This window comes from Nestor notabilis, unplaced genomic scaffold (genome assembly GCF_000696875.1).
Source record: "Nestor notabilis isolate BGI_N333 unplaced genomic scaffold, ASM69687v1 scaffold2319, whole genome shotgun sequence".
NCBI classification, from domain to species: domain Eukaryota; kingdom Metazoa; phylum Chordata; class Aves; order Psittaciformes; family Psittacidae; genus Nestor; species Nestor notabilis.
In genome coordinates, this window is record NW_009943914.1 from 161,012 (window position 1) to 182,731 (window position 21,720).

Sequence of the window (21,720 nt, forward strand, 5' to 3'; positions counted from 1 at the left end):
AAATTTAAAAAATCCAGATCCCTCTGTACAGCACAGATGTGAAAAGATGCCTAACATTCCCAGAGGATCAACAATAAAAATTGTAAGTAACATTACATGGGAAGTCAGTCCTATCTTCACCAAAGTCGTAACAAGATCCAAATTAGTTCTTTACAGATGAAAATCATTCCTTCTATATGGACTGCCACACCAAGACACCAGCTCCCCATTGTGCTTGTCCATCATTGCTCATAAAAATCCTGGAAGCCAATACGTGAAGAGCAGCACATAGTTTGGTGCCTGGATTCAGTGCCATAGGCAGCAGACATATAGAAGAAGAGGGCATTAACACAAGAAAGGGAGGATTCTGGAAATGTTATAGACAGAAAAAGGACTAGATTTGGCAAGGGAATAACAGGGTGGAACTGAAGATAATGTGAGTCTGAGGAGTTATTTCCTGCAACTCCCCCTTAGCCTTTGGCCTCAAAGTTTATTTAACCCAGGACATTGTTGGTGTCTCATAAACACTGAGCACCCTTCAGTTACAATCCAAATAAAAACAAAGCAGAATTTCACAAGTGTGGTGCCCAACTAGGGCATGGTAAGGAAGCAATGAGCAATATAATGTATTTGGAGCATTTCTTGTTGCTAAGTTGTTTATTTCCAAGGAGAAAAAATGCCAGGGAAAATGGCAAAAAACAATTGCATTAATCTTCTCTATATAATGTAATCATAATTTCAGTTTGTGATTAGGCACAATGAGTGACATAATAAATGATCCTAACTTGAATCACCAGCATAAATCAAACTGACATGAAAGGAATGGGAGTTGTAAACCTTAAACTAATGTCAAATTTCTTATCAGCTTTACACTGACTCCCTGGCAGTTATTCTGTATGCGACAAGTATTTATGAGGATGCTCCCAATGTGTGGGGAGGAGAAGCACATTCAAGATCATTCCTATGAGTTGTCAAAACAAGAGGATTGTTCATGTGACACTTAACAAATGAGATTTTGGCTAGCTAAATCAAAATATCTTTTCTAAACATGCTCGAATCAGGTGCCTGACTGTCTGCCAGTCTTTGAAATGAATGTGTCAAGAAAGAGAGCCTTGCTGAAAACTTTTTTGTCGCAAGAGAGAGTCCCTGCTCAGGACAGGGCAACAAATTTCTATCATCTCACGAGGTTGAAAAGAAGCTCCCAGGGATGAAACAATTCTAGCGTTTACTCATGATTATGCAATATAACCAGAGTACATTGTGTAAACATGTTTAGTTATCCAATTATGTACCAGAAAGAAAAAAGGAAACCTTAAGAGACATGTCAGCAAGGGTCAAAATGATGGAATGTCAACCATGGCAAGCATTTTGAGGCAAAGTTCCTCCTGGGATATTAGATGCAGCATGGTCTGTGGGAAACTCCTGTTTTCTTCATTTCAACCACTTCACTCACCTCTCCAGGATAAGTCCATGTCATCTGCACTCTGGTGTTCCAGGCTGCAGTGACAGTGCAGTTAATTGCCAGGCTGTCTCCTTTCAGCAACTTGACAAGACGTGGGGTGCTTAACTGAACATCAAAAATTGTGTTGGCTGCAAGTGATGAAAAGAAAGAAAAGTGAGTAACGTCACCAGGGCAGAGTGCTTTTGGAAAGACAGGGAGCACGTGGAGAGCACTACTTACTTTCTCGGTGTGTTAAGTACTTTGTGCTGTACTTGTGTCCACTGACGGTTGTCTCACAGCTCAGGAGCCCTATGAATTTGTAGGTTGCCTTAGGTATTCTGAAGCCTTTCTTGCTGTCCCAGATTACTGTCTTGCCATCAGGAATTAGGGTTTCTCCTGGAATCTGGAAGTGTCAAATACGCATCATAAAAACAACTGGTCCTCATGCCACTCTCTAATCAAAGCAGCCTAATAAAAAGGAATGTGAAAAAACACCCTAAAAATGCCAATCAAACTAGAAAGGATGCCATTTAATTATGCAGATTTTTCAAGACACATTTTCATCACAGAATAGAGGAAAAATCTGGGTGAAGAATGTGAATGTTTTATTTGTTTCTGAGATTTGATTATTTATAACAGCATGTAATTTATGACACAATAGATTGACACTATCATCAGCTTCAGCATTTGGACTGCTATTCTGTTGGCTCCTGGTTGGCAGCTAAAGTGCTCGTCTTGGTGAACCTTTGTAATTAAGTATCCTGGTTTCACCACTGAGACACAAATACACATTTTTCACTAGAGGTGACAAATGGGCTTAATTTGCTGTCATTTTGTGGCTTTAACAAATTCCTGACAGAATTCAATCTGATGCTTCTCACATTGATGTTGTCTAAAGGACTGGACTACTTAAAAAAACCCCAAACAGTTGAGGACATAAACAGCTGTTCCAAAGCTGGCAGGTCACAGAGTATGTGTCTAAGTCATACAACATGAAGAGCAAATTTTAAAGCCACAAAGCTTCCTTGGGCACTTCTATTGAGAACTTTTGATCATACTGAATGAGGAAAGTCATATTGATGAAAGATTTTGAAAGGACACCTCGAAACACTAAGCACATCACATTTCTACAGGAAAAACATTCACCACATTTTAAAAATATAGCACTTATAAGATCCTGAAAAGTTGAGGAGCCAACAATTAGTGTAAAGCCAGCAGTGTTTTTAAACTGAAGACCTGAAATGTAATATAGACTAAAATATTGCCATGTGGGATCAAGCACTCACTTTGTCAGTGTTACAAATCATATTTTACATTAAGTTCCTTTGAGTTTTAAGCCCCATAAGGTATCAAAAAAAAAAAACAACCACAACCACCAAACCCTGAAAAGCCAAAGCATGACGTAGTCATTGAAGGTCAGACAAGACCTCTCGCTTTCACATTGTGCTTTGCTATGCCTTATTGATGGAACACAGATATCAGCCATGAATACAAAGCCTGGATGTGAGCTTACATTTATAAAGCCTGCTTTTGTGGTAAAAATAACATGTTTTTAAAGATGTCACAGAGCAGAGTTTGAGTGAATTAATGCCCTAAGGAAAGACCTCTGGGTCAACTAAGCACCGTGCAGCCCATCACCTCTCACTGTGCACCCAGTCTCACTAAGTCTCCTTCACCTCTTTCTTCTCCTTTATTTGAATAAGGGATTTATGTGTTGTCCAGCCCTCTCCTTCCTATGGCCAAAGCCAGCATGGGTGGCTGCCAGATGCTGGGGGAAGCATGGCTGCCCAGCACCTTCCTGCATGGTACAGATTCTCTCCAAAACAGGACACCCTTGATGTTGCCTCCTCAGTGCATGCAGAAAGCTACACTTGAGATCACCTCCACTCATTGCATGCCACTTCCTCCAACAGAAATTCACGATGAATCAGATGAACAACAATTACGGAGCACAAAATGCAGTGGTAGAATTCCTTATCTTTACAACAGCTGATAAGATGCTATAATAAGCATGCAAATCACAGGGGAAGAGTGTGCTACACACAAGTAAAGCCCATTACATTACAGCCTGCTGGCTACCATTCAACAGTATCTTGGAATCTAAGAGCTCTGTTGCCAATCCTGTTCTAAGTAAAACAAATATTCAAGCTTTCGTTTAAGTAGTTCATAGTTACGGTTTAAAGGCTTTGACTAGATTTATTATCTTGCTGCTTTGGTAGAAACCAAAGATTTCTGAGCTTATCCCTCCATAGCTTTTTTTACTTCCTGGCAATATAGAATGCAGCACCTAATGACTCTAATGCTGCGGTTTTCTTTCCAGCTCCAGAAGACTGCATTATGGAGACACCAACTTCTTCCTTTATCACTGAATGGAAAACAGAATAGCTTTTCCCCTTTTTCCAGAAGTACTAAGCCTGCAGCTGTGAAATTCATTCAACACACCTCTTAATTGCTCTGTGAGCAAAAACTTGCTGGAATCTTCCTATATGGGTGTCACAGATGATAAATAAAGTAAGATATGATGTAATGCACTGTCGCTTGCACGCTTCAGGAAATTCTGGGATTAATTAGGATACACATTTATTTTTCCTGGAATGCAAAACATGTAAGCAACTAATCCTTTCTTTCAAGACTTGGCTCCACCTCTTCTTCCTCCTCAGAGTATTATATCTGGTATTGAAAGTGTTAAAATGTGCCTTACACCACAACTCCAAGCTAAAGGCAAGTTGATATGAAAAGAGATAGCAGATATGTACCAATCTCCTCTAAATAAGAAAAAAAAATCCAAACCGATTTTATATTGCTTAATAAGAGAAGAACCTATCAGGAATTTTCTCAGGAATTTAATGTGCTGAGATTTCATACGTAACACTACAGTGCCCTAATAAGTTCCCACTTTACTACATTCCACCCTATGGAAAGCAAAGCATCATTTACTTCTGATTCTATAACCACAGAATCTTGTGCACCATCCACACATGGCACACTTCTTGCAGCAGAACTCTGTGTGGGTGTGTGCGCATACACATATGGTAACATTCTAGGTCAGATTATTTTCTTTTCTCCATATCTTGCTTTCTTTCATGTGATTTAGCAGATGGAAGCCAAAAGGCCAAATCAGTATCTATATTACCAAAACAGCACTAGATAGAACTTGTAAACTCCATGTCAAGTTAAAACACAGGATCAAATTTGTGGCTGCTGTAAAATTCTGCAGTCAAAGAGGAATCAAAGACTTGTACTGATCTAGACAAGCATCTTATGATCGTATTGTTTGGCAATTACATGTTATTCTATAAAAAGACAAATTTCTTTTCCTTGTAACAATGGTGAATCCCTATACCACTGTGTACAGAACTCCCTTTATTTAGAAACAAAACATCACTCTTAGCTCCACCTGCTTTTTAAGCCAAACTGAAGAACTTCAGAAGAAAGAAGCACCATTCTCTGTCTTGATACCAGGTACTTTACTACATATATATAGGTCAGTTACCTGTCCATGTAACTCTCAAGGCACCTAGGAAAGAAAAGGTTTCTCCTAAACATGAAAGAGGTCTAGTTTTTCTAAAACTGGCCCCACTCAAACTCTGCAGAAGTTTCCCTGCAAAGAGAAGCCACCCCTTGTCTGATAAATGCATTCATATGTAAAAGGAAGCAGCAAAGTCACCGGTGAGAGTGAGGTAGGGTAAAGGCTTGCAGAGATCCTTGTACAGCCCCATCAAGTCTCTAGGGACTGCACTTACAGGCTGTTCCAGAGGACAGAAGAGGAAAGGGGAGGAAGGGTAGGGGAAGAGGTGGGAGGAAATCTCTTCTCCTAACAAGAAATTCCTTTCTGGGCTTCAGAAACCTTTGTTAGTAAAGATTTACTAAAATAGTATGAAAAGCTTAAGTTTCTTCAGAAAATTCCCGTCCAGTGAAAGAGATTTGATGAAGCTCTTCTGTGAGATATGACACAAAGCCTCAGGGTTGAAATACTAAATACTAAATGTTTCTAAACACAATGACACCCAGAAACGTTGTCTAAGAAATACTAAATTGTTGAAATATTTCAAAAGCACTAAAATAGTTGTAAACAAGCAAACAAACAAAGCATCATCCACAATAACACTTTCAGAGCATGCTTGGATTGAAGTACCTTTTTTAAAGTAACAGCAATGTTTGGTGCTGTAGCTCTGCATGGAATGATCATTTCTCTTCCCACAGTCATGTGTATTATTTTAGGAATATCACTGTGCATCTCTACAAATGGACTGTCTGTGTCTGCAGAGAAGAAAAAGAAAAGGTTAATATCTGAAATTTTAAGACAGTGTATGGAAGTTGTAACAGTGCTTACAGCCTTGAGAGAACAGACTAACCCTGTCCATAATGAAAACTAGACAAAGCCCTCAAATCAATCTTTTGTTTACTTTTATGTAAACAAGTTCAGGAAAATATAACCAAATATTTGAAAATATGTTTATTCGTCAGTATCAATAGGAGTACTTTGGTACCTCGTTTAAAATCCAAGATAGTTAAAGTACATTTTTCCCATTACAGCATCATCTCTACTGCCAAGATACATGTTTCTTGTTTCAGGACATTTCTATTTTGTTATCACCAGGAAAAGTAATTATATGGGAAGCGAACTGAAATTGACTTATCAGAAAACCCCTACACAGTACATGTTCCTGCTCTCTATAAAGAAATTGATGGGAAAAACTCAAGTGAATTCACCAGGAGAAAGAATCTACTGTGAATATGTAGCCATATTTTCAACTCTGAGAATACAGACTAGCAAGAGTTAATTATTATCCTTCTTCCCACTACCAAAATACCTATATGTCTCTTTTTTAAGTGACAAGGTAAATGAAAATGCCAGGAAAACATTAATTCCTTTCAACTCAATAACTAAAGCTTGGCACAGTAATTTACCGTCCCTTGAACAATCCCTTTAACAAAGGGCATTGTCATAAATAGCTTGCACTGGGAACAGGGAACATTGCTGCTGCTATTGTTTGAACCACTTAACAAAGGGGGCTCAAGCCACAGGCTCTAGCTCCAAATCTTCTTTGCAGGTGTTTAGATGTGAAGGTTTGGGCTGACTCACACTGCAGAGACCAGCTCAAAATTCATGTAAGATATGGGGTTTAACTCTTAAAAAAGTGAAACATTCAGATCTTAATTCTGTGCTTATCTACAGCTCCAATGTTTTTTCAGGCAAATCCTATTATTCCCACTCAGTCAAGAATCTTACAAAAAACAATGGAGATCTTTCTTGGGCAAGAAACGAGTAAAGCTAGCAAGAGCTGACCCTTTATAAAACCTCAAATTGCAATACTTAATTCAAGTGTTCTGGTCCCAGACTTCTGCGTGTTGACCTCTGTTCACTCACTTACTTCTGCTTCTCTTTCAAAAGTATGATCTGTACTTCCCAGTGTCATAAAATTGTTCTGCCTCTAGGATCTTCTTTTCTTGATTTATGCAATAATATTTTTGTGACGTAAAACAGGAAGAGACGCAAATTCTACTCTGATTTATACTGGGGACAATCCTAAGGTAGAGCATCTCAAATGTACCCCATGACGTGGAAGAAGTTTTCATAAAGAGGTTTAATGAAATTGTTACACAAACTTTCTGAAATGAAAGCCACAATGCTTTATTTAGTAATAATAATAGGTGTTAAATGTCCACTGAAATCGCAAAAGGAACTTATGAGTAATAGAGGATGCATATGTAATAAAAAATACCCTAAGGACTTGTTAGGCTGACATTTCCTCTGTAGAATGATTCAAGGAAAGACCAAGAATGAACCTGTTTGTAGGATGGTGAAAAGAACCTTTTTTGTTTCAGGGGCTGCAGCCACAGAAGAGGTCACCTGCCCCTTAACATCACCAGACAAAACGATTTACTACTCCCCAAAGACTCGTTTGTCTTTGTCACAAAATCAAGAGCTCCTGCCCAAAACCAGCAAGCTTTGCAAAGTAGTTTCCTGTATCATAATCTCCAGATCATTACAAGTGTGAGGAAGAGCTGTTCTGGGGACTACCGGTGCTGTCTGCAGACACAGTGTCACCACTGACTGATGCCAATATCAAGGCAGTGGGGGCTGTGCAGCTCAGACTTCACAGGATTCCTGCCCATCCAAAGGCAGGGACAGGAAATGAGCACAAAACACCAAGCTTGGCTTTATTTTCCTTGTTTTACAATGGAAGTGCACGTTCACGCCTGGAGTAGTCAATGAAGTGCTCTATAAAAGTCAGCTAAACACCCCAGCTGCTCTTGGTAGGCTTTAAAGCTCAGTCACAGCCTTTCTTGGTACACTCCCTGCAGAGGTAGGCCAAGGCGTCTCCATGCCCCCGCTATTCGCGTGCAGAGCTCCCATTGACATCACTGGGGACTTCCGCCATGGGCCGGAGGGCAATTGATGGCCCCGAGTGCTCCAAATGTCTTCCTGCTTTTGATTAAAAGAAATACGCATCATGTTTCCTAGCACAGTTTTGTTTTCATAATGAGTGTGGAGGCTTTTCCTGATTCCCTTTGATTTTATTCTCCTTCCGCCTTATTTGCCATAAGGGGATACTCTCAATGACTCAAGACCAGAATCTAGTACAGGCTTTACCAGCCTGGATCAGGTAAAGGTGAACCCACAGCAGCATGATGGCAGGTTATTCCACATTGGCAGGGTATGCCAACGGCATGGAACCCTTCTTTTCCTCAAGTAATAGTAGTTCCTGCTTCTTTTTTGTCTTTCCCTCCCATCATAGCCCTAGCTACTGCAGTGTCTTTGCTACATTTCCTCTCATTTCCTTCCTGAAGGAAAGTAAATGCCATCCTTCCCTGAACAGCCAACTGGCACTCCATCTGGGATGACCTAACCTCCTGCCAGAGGTCTTCTGGGCCAGCTTCATTCACTTTTACATTCAGAAAGCTCTAGACATAAACGGAACATCATGGATTGACCTATCTTGAAGACCACATGCAAGTTACACATTCAGGTCCATTGGGACTTGGAAGGGAAGATCTAAGAGGCTTGACCTTGGTTTTTGAGTTTGGTTTTTTTTTTTTAGTCTCTTCAGAGCTGCCTGCAAGAATAGCTAAATGAAAGATGGACAGCCAGAATATATTTGTATACACCAAAGGTTACTCTACAAGTCCGCTTGGTGTATTTTTAAATTGTGCCTGGAATTACTGACTGTGTGCTGGTTTGACTGTGTTCCTTACAATATCTCTCAGTTACAATCAACATGAAACCACAAAGAGCATTTATGAAATCACAAAACCCATGAAGGTCATTTGCTATATTGTTAAAGAACATAAATAGCAGCTTTTCATTAAGCTGGTTGGCAGCCAGATACAAACTTGATAAGAGACTTAACACAAGCAATATTATGTCTGGTATCAGTAACCTGTCTAGGCTATTTATGGAGTTTGCACAAACAACTAAATTAGCCAACACTGAAATGCCAAATTCTGAAAAGATGGAGAGGTTCTTTATTTCCACAAGCTTCAGCTACTGTTCTGGGGTTTGTTTTGTTTTTAATAATCTGAGCTATGTAAGACAGTACTTACACATACATTTGCAAGAAGAAAAGTCTCTGCAGGAAAATCTCAGCTTCTTGAAATCTCTGAAAACTTGTCCTCTGAAGTTCTTCCAAAATACCTACTTAAACTTGGCTCATCATTAAGATCTTTTTCAGGCTGAAAGACCCAAAACATTTTCTTCACATTCATATAACACCCTTTTCCCTAATGCATGTTGAGAGAGGAACAGCCTTTGCTGAAGTACAGACATGCAAACTTCATTGAAGTTAACGGGCCAATTGCCAAATTCCCCTTTCCATTGTAGGGATTCATCCTAACTATCTTTATTTATCCCTGCTAAATTAGTAGGGCTGTTAAGAATTAATTCAAGGAGAACCTTGCTCACCTGAGTGGCTGTCATTTCATATAGAAAATATAGACATTTCTCACTAGGATGGGTGGCCAAACTGGTAGTGTTGTCACTGGGGAAAAAAGATGGAATTCTGCCATGGGGTTCATCTGATTCATTTTAGACATCCAGTTTATGATGAGATGAATCATGCCCTAAGAAACACACCTATTCAACCTGCTCACATGTAGGTGTCTATGTTCCTTAAAAAGAAAAGAAAAAATAATCCCATTTTGTATGTCTGGAAGCACAACACAACTTCAAGAAGAGCTTTTCCACTCTTTCCTCTTCTTAGCCTGTGAAATGAAACTCTTCAAATTCTTCCTAAACCTTGAAGGAAGACTTGAGATAAAAAATTAATAATCACAGAAGTCCAGGAAAAAGTAATAAAAAGAAGGGGAATACTTTATATCTGGAGCACATTCAGACACAAAGCATTGCTAGCATAACTACATAGTGACTTTTAGCCAGGTTTGTTTTCTTTTCCGGCCAGTTATATTATGCTATCATCAGTGTAGGTCCATAACACATAAAAAACACAGCTAAAACTCTTAAGAAAAAATATTCTTACCCACATTAGGCAGGAAATCCACACTACAGCAATTACTATGTTCAGAAAGTGATCTCTGGAAAGGCTAATGGACATTAGGAACACTTTTTCAGATGTATCCCTCCCTTATGATGCTTCATCTCAGAAATGTATTTCTGTTTCAGTAGGAACCATAAGTCTTGGCAAGGAAGAACCTCAGAGGGCTTGGTGCATGTCGTTTGATGCTGCCAAGGCATCCACACATGTTCCACTAAAGACAGTGTACTATGAGGTGAAGCTGATGTGCACATGACGACAGAAACATGGCAATTTTAAGTGATTGACGTCAGCAAGTCCAAGAGGGGACTATTTTGTAACAGGAACCTCATTAGGCACTAAAAATGTGTCTGCATACTTGATACAGCTGTAGCATAGTTTTATTTCAACTAGTTTCCTTTTCATAACAGAAGCACTATCATATTATTGACTCTGACAGTATAAGCCAAAACTATACTGCTTGTATGTTAAAACTGTGCCAAAAGCAAAGCAGAAAAAAGGCACAGCAGAGGAAGAGTTTCCCAGGCTTCAGTAGGTTCTTCTATCAGTATATTGTTTCTGAATAAGAAGGAAAAACAAGAAGAATTATCCCTTTCTGTTAGCTTTCAGGGTGCTTTTCTTACTGCTTATTTCACCTGTTGAATTATTTTCATTTGGACATATTTGATCTTAAAAGACCTTTTTGGGGAACTCCTTGGATGCCCTCCTTGTTTTGCAATATAGTACCCTTTAGGGTTACAGGAGTCAATCCATTCAAGCTAAATCTTAAATTCATGTCAGTTCTGGGGCTGGATCCAGCTGTCTGTCAACATGCAGACCTCCCAAGGAGACACCATATATTCAGCACTTGCAGAATACAACTCTAGAGTTTGAAAATGCACTCAAAGCCCCAGATGGTTTGGCACATCAAAGACATACATTTTGAACCATTCACTAATGCTAAAGCCCTTCATTTTGGACTATCCAACCTGAGACACGTCAAGCCAAATATCCCAAACCAGTGGATATGTTCGATGTTCTAGGCATTGGTGAGTACCAATACTCTAAGAGACTTTTACCTTTTATTCCCCAGCTTTGATTGATGTCAGCTGACTTAAATCATCTCAAAGCAAGACATCTATTCTCAGCTTGTTCTCCAGATACCTTGTAAAGTCAGTGATTACACATAGGTACCAGAAGGTCCTTTTTTGTTCCTCTGTTAAGTATAGACAGAGAATAGACAACTGACTCAGCCTAGAGGTCTGATTTTAAAACAGAATATCTTGACTGGTGCTTGATTGAAGTACCAGTACATGTCTCATTTTGCAAGGAAAAGTATGCAGCCAGAAGACATGCACAGCAGAAGTGTGAGGAGAGACTAGAAGAGGGAGAACACTGACTAAGAAATGGGATAATACCCTAAAGACAAGTAAACCTCATTTAGCAGAGGATTCTGTTGCAGCAGAATTAAGGCATTACTATTGTATATTAATAGCTGAAAGCTGTCTTCATCACAGGACATAACAACACAACACTTTGATTTGAATCAAAGTTTCTTTAAATTCTCGCAAAAATTGAACCTTGATATATCAATTTCATTGAATTTATATGCTTTTCCTCTGTCATATGATGGGAAAATTGATCAAATGCAAGAGGCAATGAGAGCTGCACTTTTTTGAAGGGAACTGTACTTTTTTGAAGAAAGTGAATAAGCTCTGGCAACTGGAAAAGAGTATGTTGAAGATACCAGTACAAAGTCAGGCAGAAAGAAAGGCCTTTAGCATTGTCCCCAGGGAAATCTGAATAGGTTTCAAAACAGTCTGATGATAATTTGGTCTTTCTTAAATGTCTTTATTTCATAAATACCTTTTTTCGAGCAGAAAATTCCCCATGCCTCACTCTAAGGTATGCAGTGAGTGTTCACTACAGTCTTTCTGTTTTACTGCTAGGCTGCAGTTGTGTAGCAGAATAAAGATCTGAGCAGTTTTGGGTGTGAGACAGTGGAGAAATTGGCAAAGAAGCTTTTCTTCATTTCATATTTTTCCCATGGCTCGTGGTGGAAGCCAGGCCATCAGTTTTCTTACAGTAAAGTCCAAGGCTCTTAAGAGAATTCATTTCCCTTGCTTGTTGTGTCAATTCCTGAGCTGTGTGTGGTCAAGAGTTGCTGCAGCACACACTATACACCGAATCCTCTGTGCAACTCAGTAGTGACCTCTCCAGCTGAAAAAAGGGTGGTGTCAGGACTAGCTCTTGCAAGAGGAAGGAGTCACCAGCCTGCTTTGTTCTTGATCACCCAAACACAGGACTTCAGAAGTGCTTCAAGCCATATCTCATCATCTTGCACCTTGAGTTTTTTTTCTTATAGAAGCTCATCTTCTGCCATAGCATACACTCATTACTGAACTAAAGAGCTTACTGGGTTTATTGTTTTGTTGTTGGTGTTTTTTGAGGGAGAGGGCTGTTGGGGTTTATTTAATTATTTGTTTTAATGCAGTTCATATTCAGTATCACTCTAATTACGGAAATGAATAACATTTTTAAAACAATAAGTGATGGCTTCCTGTACAAACAATATCAACTTCCCTGATTCAGATTCTGTGTTTGTAAATAGCAACTAGCATGCTAAGACATGGGAAACAGGCACCTTGGTGATCCACATGGAGCTAATATGGGAAATGGACTGACACAACGTCCTGCCACAGGAAACAATACAAAACTAGTAGGGACCCAATTTTACAAATGTTTATTTCCTGAGCACCCACAAATTCACTTAAAGTACAACTGAACTCAGGAAAGGTAGTCTTCACAGAGGATTTTGTTACCCCCTTTCCATTCCCACTTAAGCCAGATAATTTCATGAATATGAATTTCATGCATATTCACAGAAACAATGACTTATATTAAGAGATTCCTTGAGTATTTCCTTTCCGAATGCTGCGCTGATCAGAAGGGGTGACTTTTGGTACTCAATATCTTGTTTCTTTTCAGCTTACTCAACAATTCTTCCTGAAAATGGAGAATTTTGAGGACTAATATATCTTTCTCCACCTTCGGGCAGAGTGACAATTTCAACGGGCGTTGAATGAGCCTTGCAGCCTCCCTTGTTACCAGTAGTTTGCCCTAACTCTTATATAGGCTTACTAGGTCACAGTCAACACTTAAGTGTTAAAAAATTGATTTTCAATAAAAGGATTGTCAAATTCAGAAAATTAAGATGCCAAAGAGGTCTAAGCTTGATACAGATTTGTCCTTTAAACATTTTACAGTTTTTTTAGCAAGTAAGGTAGGAGGAGAAACTTAATCTAACCCTATCTTCAACACTGACATCAACATTTAATGACTGCATGTCCTTGAAAAAAGTCAACAAACCAAAACACTTAGGCAGTCTTCCTTAACTGATTTCGGAAGGGAAGGGAAGGTGTGTCCTAAAACTGTTGGTCCGATGATATGTTTCTCTTCCATCACCATGTGATTAGGCAGTTAATCTTGGTTCATATACCTCTAATTGAGGAACTCTTTCAGATGCAAGCAAGTTATACTACATACAACTCAGGAAAGCAGTGAAGAGTTAGAAAGACTGGTTGTAGCTTCCATTTCTAAAAATTCAGGATATAGAAAAACTAACACTTCAAGTAGGAAAGAAACCAAGAAAATGTAAAGAAATCTCTTTATATCGTAAAGTGGGTTTAGCAGAGCGGTTAGGTTTTCAGTCAGGGTCACAACCATCCTTGCTCTTCTCACGTGGCTAATGGAAAGAATGGTGGGTAAATCTCAACTAGGGATGACATCTAAGGTGGGAGGCTCAAGAGAGTCCCATGACAGGAAACTTGCCAAAGTCATCCAAGAAAATTATTATGTTTTCCTAGGCAGCAGGAAATGCTGGTCACCAAACTACTAACCTACTTTGGTTATGCTTCCATGGATGTATTTGTAGTTGGATACCAAATGAATTGCATGAAAATAGTTGGGTAAGAAAAACATTCTGCAGTATATTTCAGATTAAGGAAAGCAGGATTACAGCATGAATTATTCAGTAATTCTCAATAAAACACAATAATAGGGGGATCTTATTTTCTATCATTGTATTAAGAGGTCCACTTTATTTTGCTTTTACACAGCACCAGTCCCACTTTGTGTCACAAAATTAAAACAAAGGCTAATTCACCCTGGTGTAAATTCATTAGAAGCAGCAGATATAATTTGGAAAACTTTCGGTTGCACATTCTCTGTAATATGGGCTTTCTAAGCCTTTGAATGTGATATCTTACAGTCATCTATTAATTTTATTAGGCAAAAATCAAGAAAAACTAAAATATAAAATTAAATTAACCCCCTAGAATATTTATTATTTCTTCTTTTATTATTATGTCTATTGAGTTCAACTGTTCTGAGAAGTATCTGATTAATATCCTGGGAAAAAAAAAAAAACAGGATCAGAAAGTAATTTCTGTAATAGCTTAACTGACCTAATTCCAGCATTTTCCATGCATTGCACAATACTTTTTTGCTGAACACAATTCTGTGTGTAGTTTGATTCCATTTATTCTAGATTTTTACAATCCGTGTAATATGGGCAGAAGAGTACATCTTTGAATGTGACTTAACACTCAAATGGTAATTTTCTACAGCATGAGATAATTCAGTGATCTAGATAGACATCTTTGGCACACTTCAGTTGCCTAGAAATCTATGATCTTAAACAGACAGGTTAAAGTGGATATTATACAAGATACATGGGTTTTATCAGTCATCATCTGATTCTGTAAGATATGATTTCTCTGGTACCCATTTCACAGATTCACTTCTAGTCTATCTCCATGAGGAGTTCAATCTACTCTTGCAGACTGGGTGAATTGGGTCTTTTTCTTCTTCTTTTTCCTAGCAAATAAAACACTAACATTTGTATTAGCAAGCTCTGAGTAAGCAGATTTTATACATTGATTGGTAAATTACCACACATTTTGTGAGGCTGAAAATATCATTCAAAACCCTGTATTTAACCACAGTTGAACTGCCTTACTTATCCATTTTGCTGTATTGAAGTGCAAATACCAAGAACTGTTAAAAAACAATCTTACCGTTAACAAATACATAGACTGTAGATTCCTTCTTCTTTTTTGCCGGACTTGTTGGGTATTTGCAGCTATAGTTTCCAGTGTCACTTGCTTGAGTTCTGCTCAAGGTCAGACTGCTGCAGGACTGCTTCCCATTCCTTCCACAGGCATATTTAATTACTTTCAGCCTTTTGCTATCCTTACTTAGAGTTTCAGGCAAAGACCATGAATGAACCATTTCCCCCCTGCAAATACAGATAAGGAAGCAGAAACAATTATGTTGGGCTGTAATTATATAGCTCCAGTTCCCAAGCTTTCTTTTTTATTATATCAGGCTATTTCTGGGGTTCTCTTTTATCTTGTTTTCCAAAAACAACAACAGAAACAACAAAGAACTGTCAAACAATTACCATTGAAGTTCACTCCCCACCTTTCCCCACAACATAAGGTTTCATTTTTCTCTAATTCCAGCTAAAAAAAAAAAAAAAAAAAAAAAAAGGAAAAAGTAAAAGAAAGTGTCAGGTGTATGAACTCCCAGACAAATTATCAGAATCCAACTCAGCTCATTACCTGCAGGTGAGATTTAAAGACTGTCCTGCTTGAACAACGTGCTGTGTGCCATTTATACTCAGCTCAGGAACTTTTAGTTTTGATCCTGAACTAGATCCTAGAAAAGAAAAAAAACAAACAAACATTAACAATGACAAATCATCCTGTTCCCAATCCACTCACATTTATGATGTTACACTGGAAGAGAAAAGCAAAGAAAATGGGATGCCCCCTCACCGCACATACTCTCTTCCTGCTGTTCTGAGTCAGGACTCACATAATCTTCCACAAAAATTACTCAGGAAAGAAAGTAGGAATGAAAGCTACGCAAGTTTCAGTCAGCTACTTTGCTCTTAAGTTGTTCACTGAGCAGACCATGAAGAAAGTTCAGGACCTTGCACTTACACATCTAACCAGGGAAGCGTGCCCTCAAGCACTGCTGGCTGCATTTCCTTAGGAAACACCACCATGACAGCCCCCCTTCAATGGGAAGGGCAAAAGTCATTCACTTCCATAGCAGGAGACACGTATTGACCTCTAAGATACTGAACTCTAGCTCAAACAACTTGCTGGAAAGCTGGAACTGCTCTGGAAGAAATGAAAGGGGATTAAGGATCTTCCCTTCCTGACTGAAGGTCCCAGCACTGTTACCTATGGTCCCTCACTAGCTGCAGGCTTCCTACCAGTGAAGTGGTGTCAAAAGGTAACTGGACAGCTTTACAATAGATTTTGAGAACAAGATCAAATACCTTCCAGACGAGATTTACTGTTTATTGAGAAAGCAAGCATGCCAACATGGCCCCAGCCATGGACAGAACATTCTGGTATGCATGAAAACCTGGGTGTCAGTAACACATGAGGTGGCTTAGGACACTTGAAAACATCCAGGCAGGCTTCTCACAGGCCATGTGAAGGCAATTTTTAGGGAGTCCATGAAAAAGCCCTGTGGGCCGACTAGAGGAACACTGGACCTTCCCTCTCATCAAGCCAGCAAGTGCTGGAAAGGCATGGTGTTTTATCTTTGCCCCATAATAGGCTATGGCCACAAAAGCTTTCATGGCAAGCAGACAGCATTGCATTCCTTGGGGAAAAAACAGTCCTTGATCCATCCCCTTGCCCTCGCTCTGACAGCAAAGTGTTCCAGAAGTGAGAAACATAACAAGAAAATATTTTGAAACAGTTCAAGTCAAAAACCAGTTTAAGTCTGAATCTGGACCTGAGTGCAATTTGTGAAGATTTCAGTGCTGTGAGAGAGGAGCAGAGGGCACCCTGGATCACTTCACTCCAAGTATTCCGTTGTCAACATACAAGAAAAGCAGCATCACATAAACAAAGGTAATGCAGATTTTCCACTAGAACTCAGTCAAGTACAGTTTCAGTTTACCTATTTTAAGCTCTTTCAAGTGGTGCCTACCACAGCCAAATATGAACAGTCATACACACCAAACACAGCAGCAATACATGAACGTTATTTGGCTACTATGTATCATCCACTGGAAAGGCTTCCCTCTTTGCTAACTATAGAAGGAGCTTTTGCACACCAGCTACAGCCGAGATTGGCAACTGAATTTTGGCTGCATAAACCCTCCAAAGTCAATGGCTGCTCCAAATACAGCAGCTTTCACCCAACAGCAGATGTAGCCTCAGATCAGAGGCTGAATAGCAAAACTTTGTTCTGAGATGTGGTCTTGAACTCCTTCAGTTTGAGAAAGGCCTAGAAGCCAAGTCTCCACTTTTGGAGAGAGATGCTCAAAGCACAAGTATTTTGTACAGAAGGTGAAGAGGTAGTGCCCTCATCTGCTGGGTTTGGGGTTGTTTGGGGTTTTTTGAGGAGCCAGGTTATGCTCCATTTGTCAGTATCTCCTGCTGATTTCCTGTAACACTGGTGCAGACAAGAATCACCTTCTGGGAGTGCTTAGCACTATCCATAAAAAGAAGCAAATAGCCAATTAGGTCTGCAAATCTGTTTGTTAGAGGTGTTCAGAGACCTGTTTCTCTTCCTTAGCAATATAGGAAATATACACTGTAGGGATTAACTAACTTTTAACTAACCTTTGGCATCTAAGCTTGTTCATGTATCTGCATTTTTCTTTTTAGCCCTGAATAATTTATTTAAGCTGTGGCTCCAGTAGTTTTCCTGTATATACTACCATCCATCCCTATTCAAAACAAGGTTTAAAGGGTACACTTAAGCATAGACTTTAAATTATAGCTCACTTGAACAGGCTTCAAGCAAGGGCATAACAAACTTTCAGAATAAAGAGGTCCTCTAAACTGCAGCACAAATATTACCAGAAATTTGAATGATGATGCTGTACAAATACAGACTTCCTCTCTGATTTGGCTGGACAATCATACTTCTAACTAGAAATGAACATATTCTGCCAACTGCTAAGAAGGGACAAAAAAAAAAATGCAGCAAATCTTTGAAGAAACAATTTGTTACATTACATATTGCAAACATACATTTTTCTCACCTACTGTTTATGGATCTCAACTCTGAAATGCTGGGTCTCCCAAAGAAGAGCACACTGCGCTTTTATAGGAGAGTCTTCCATAGATGCTTACAGTCTATGAGTCTACTTATGTGCTGTTCTGAAGTAACGTCCCCAAAGCTAAACACTGAAAAGCTAAGATGGCACAAGAGCTTAGGCAGCTTCTTGAAGAAAAACCCAGGCACTTTGGTTGAGAGGCTCTGTCGATGTCCTTCAGCTAAACTACCTGCAGTTTCACAAAACTACCATGTTCCTGCATTTTATTTGTATTCCTTTGGTCATCCCAGAATTGGAGGCTCAGATGCTCTGCCAAGAAGGCAATGTTCATATTCAGCTTTATGAATCTTGTTCCTTACTTCAGGGGAGAACCTGGCCTCAAGCTTCCCTGAACTTCTCCTTATTTTAGGCTCTAGAAAAGCTGAAAGCAAGCAACAGTGTATACAGACAGTTCAATATGCATGAAAAAAACCATCAATAATGGTCTGCCAGACCAGGTTCCATCAGGATCAAAGCCCAGCTGCTGTAGTTAACAACGTTCAACACAGTTGCTAGAGAGCAACATGTGGGTTCCTTCCAGTGTAAAACTGATGGAAAAGTGGAAAATCTGTGTGAGTGACAGGCACCGAGAGCAAGTCTGTAGTGCCTGGTCCTGAGTGTTTGGCTTTGCTCAGCACCAGCACCCTACCCAGGAGTAGAACCAGCTATGCAGCACCGTGCTGAGACAAGGAGACCAGTTTGGGTGTGTGGGCTACTGTTGTTTTCAAAGTCTGACAGACGCAAAGGGCAAGAAACCATTATAAATGTTACAAACTCTTGATAACTCTACAGTGATATAAGCAAAGACTTCCGCATGAAAATCTTAAGATCTGTTTTAAATTAAGCATACCGAACAAGACAGCCTGGAAGCCTGCATGTCAGAAGGTCTGCCTCAGAGTTATTAAAGTCAAATAAAATATAAAACAAAACACAAAACAACCTACACACATCTTTTCACCCATCCTGTAGGCAACAAAGAAATCCAGATACACTGGATTTGTATTCAAGCTTTTGCCCTTTTACACATATTATGTATATCTAAAAGACACCACAGCATTTGTAAGTATCGTGGGTGGGATCTTAAGAAGTGCTTGGTGTTTGTCCAACTTTGCTCTTGTTACTATAAGCCAGAGTTTCATCATTGAATTCAAGTACATTTTAGACACTTAATTCCAGTAGTTAATGATATTAATATTCAAGACCTAACATAAGTGTAGCTGGCATGACCTATCAGATTTGTTATATACTCATTCATTTAGTTTTTCACTGACAAAAAGCTGAAGATCTTATTTCAAGCCAAAAATGTTGCTTTTACAAGTATGTGAGACAATGCTTTTACCAGCAAGATGCTAAGTCTTGAAGAAAAATAGCTTTATCTGACAACCTATCTATTCATGGGTCATTAGCTTCCTTACATTTTTAAATGCTTCAAAACTGACACAGAGTACAAATGCAATAGAGTTTGACATGTTTACCAGAAAAGAAAAAGGAAGGAGAATAGCAGGGAAATTCCTACTGTCAATATTTAGAAGTGGATTATGCCTTCTATGTACCTTCTCTGGGCATTCCACTTGACACTGTCTTCTGAAGGGTCATGGCTCAACAGGACACATTCACTTATCATTGTGCCTGTCACTAAGCGACCATCAGCAGCCTACCCTCACACTGACCTACACTGGGGGGTGCAACATCTTTTCATGTGACAACAGGAGAACAAATTAATACTGATAACTGAGGAATCTCCTTCCATAGGGAAAGGGGGGATTTTGGGAGGCATATTCTATTTGCTTTAGAAGGCTTATTAGGTACATATGAAAGTCAGTCAAGAGGGTTGCTTAATTAATGAGCAAACATTAATTCAGATTGCAAAAGTTGGCCATTCTGTCTAAATTAAGGGAAAGACAAATATTTGTTTTAAGAAAGCAGAGGGTATAACCCGTAATTTGTGAGGCAACAAAAGAATAAACTTTCTTCAGCTATTTTCTGCCTTGCAAAAAGGTGATCCTCTTCCTGAAGTAAACAAAAATTTAATTTATCCGTTAACCAAACCCATTGATTACTAATAATTAAAAAAAGATAAAATAAATGAACATGCACATATTTTCCAATATGATGTGCAAGTTCAGTTCTACAGACAAATAAGTGACCATACACATTTCAGCTAAATCTTGATTTCTTTTAAAAGGATAGAGCTGCTGAACATAAAAGCAGGACAGCATTCTGGATCGTTATCTGCATTCTGATTTTTTCAGCTTCTACTTTCCAGTTTCTTTTCATACACTGTGAATTTCTGCTACCTTTGACTAAGGAAGGTAAACCCACAAGCTGGTTTCACGGCTTAGTTAAAAAAAGAGTATTAGAAGTTATTAGAAATTTCCTTGAAGTTACAGGTCTGGTGGCATTTTACTTTCAACATCTTCTTCATAATTTGAGGCTGAGTGATTGTCTTCTGACTACTCCAGTTGTCCTGAACATCTTGACTAATGTTTTTTCACCCACACAATGAGAGGTTAAAGAGAATGATCAGTTTATCTTTGCAACTTCAGTGTATACAAAGAATCTGACCTTCTGGGTTTAAAGTGCCATCTGTGGCCAATAAAGTTATCCATCATGAAGTAATTGTTTCAGTCACTGTGGGATTTGCACGTGTTTTAAGGCTTGTTAAACATAACCAACCCTTTGTGCTTTTTACCATCAAATATCATTTCCTACTGATTGAAACACATTCAGCCAAAATGTATTTTGTAGAGGACACTCCTGCACTGGAAAGAGAGTGCATGAGATTGCTTAATAGGGTCTTCACCTCTCTGTGCTCCTTAAAATGTGGGTCATTCAGTTCAAATGCAGCCCAGGACTTTACTCTTGCTTATGAGCACTTCCTTATGAGTCATCCCATTGAAGGGAATGGGAATACCCATCTGTGCAACTAATAAGCAATTGCAGAATCTGGACAAAATTCTTAGGACCACAGCAGCATCCAGTGGGTTGACCTTCAGTGTGTCTTCACTGAAAATGAGCTGACTCTGATCCACAGCAGCACCTTAACCAGAACATGGCCACCAGTAGGTTAACATGTGAGCTATACAGCTTTCCTCCATTTTAATATAATCATAAAATCATTTTGTAAGGAAACCTGGAATATCAGTAGTTTTCTTTATTTCAGAGCTCTTCTTGACAAGCTATTGTATTATCATCTTTTCTAAAGGTACTTCAGGCCATTCTATAAGTAAATATAACCTTTTTTTTGGCCAGACAGTTGTACCTATGCATAGTAATTTCAATTACATCATTACAACAAATCACTCTATTAAAAAAAAAAAAAGAGAGAGAGAAAGAGAAAAAGGTCAACTCTGAAGAGCCATTTAAAATTTACATCTGACCATAAGGAGGAATGTTGACCAACAGGTCCTCCTAGTTTAATGGACACTGAGATTCTCCTCAGCATCAATTCTGGCATTTATAAGACAGGAGAACTTTTAGGCAGAGTTGTCTCAAAATTTGCATGGTGATTTTCTATTTTCCTGCTTGAAGTGTGAAAGCTTGGCCTGGACCTGCCACAGGACTAGAAGGGATAGGAATCACCCTGCATATTGAAGCTTTCTAATTCCATGCCTGCTGGTGGCTGGGAAGACCTGCTGCTTGAAGAAGTCACTCTTCTATCTCCATGGCAGCAATAGTCCCCATCTCATCTA

At 39.1% G+C, this 21,720-nt stretch overlaps 1 protein-coding gene across 1 annotated transcript in view; it reads right to left on the bottom strand.

Annotated features, from left to right (window-relative positions):
* Window positions 1–15,643, bottom strand: part of FLT1 (fms-related tyrosine kinase 1) — a 94,813-nt gene extending 79,170 nt beyond the window's left edge. The window contains exons 1-5 of the mRNA XM_010022160.1: window positions 15,519–15,643; window positions 14,973–15,193; window positions 5,556–5,680; window positions 1,661–1,823; window positions 1,433–1,569 (exon numbers count right to left, since the gene is read on the bottom strand). Coding sequence (XP_010020462.1) covers window positions 1,433–1,569; window positions 1,661–1,823; window positions 5,556–5,680; window positions 14,973–15,193; window positions 15,519–15,643 — 771 coding nt within the window. The remainder of the gene's footprint in view (window positions 1–1,432; window positions 1,570–1,660; window positions 1,824–5,555; window positions 5,681–14,972; window positions 15,194–15,518) is intronic.
* Between the last annotated feature and the right edge of the window lie 6,077 nt (window positions 15,644–21,720).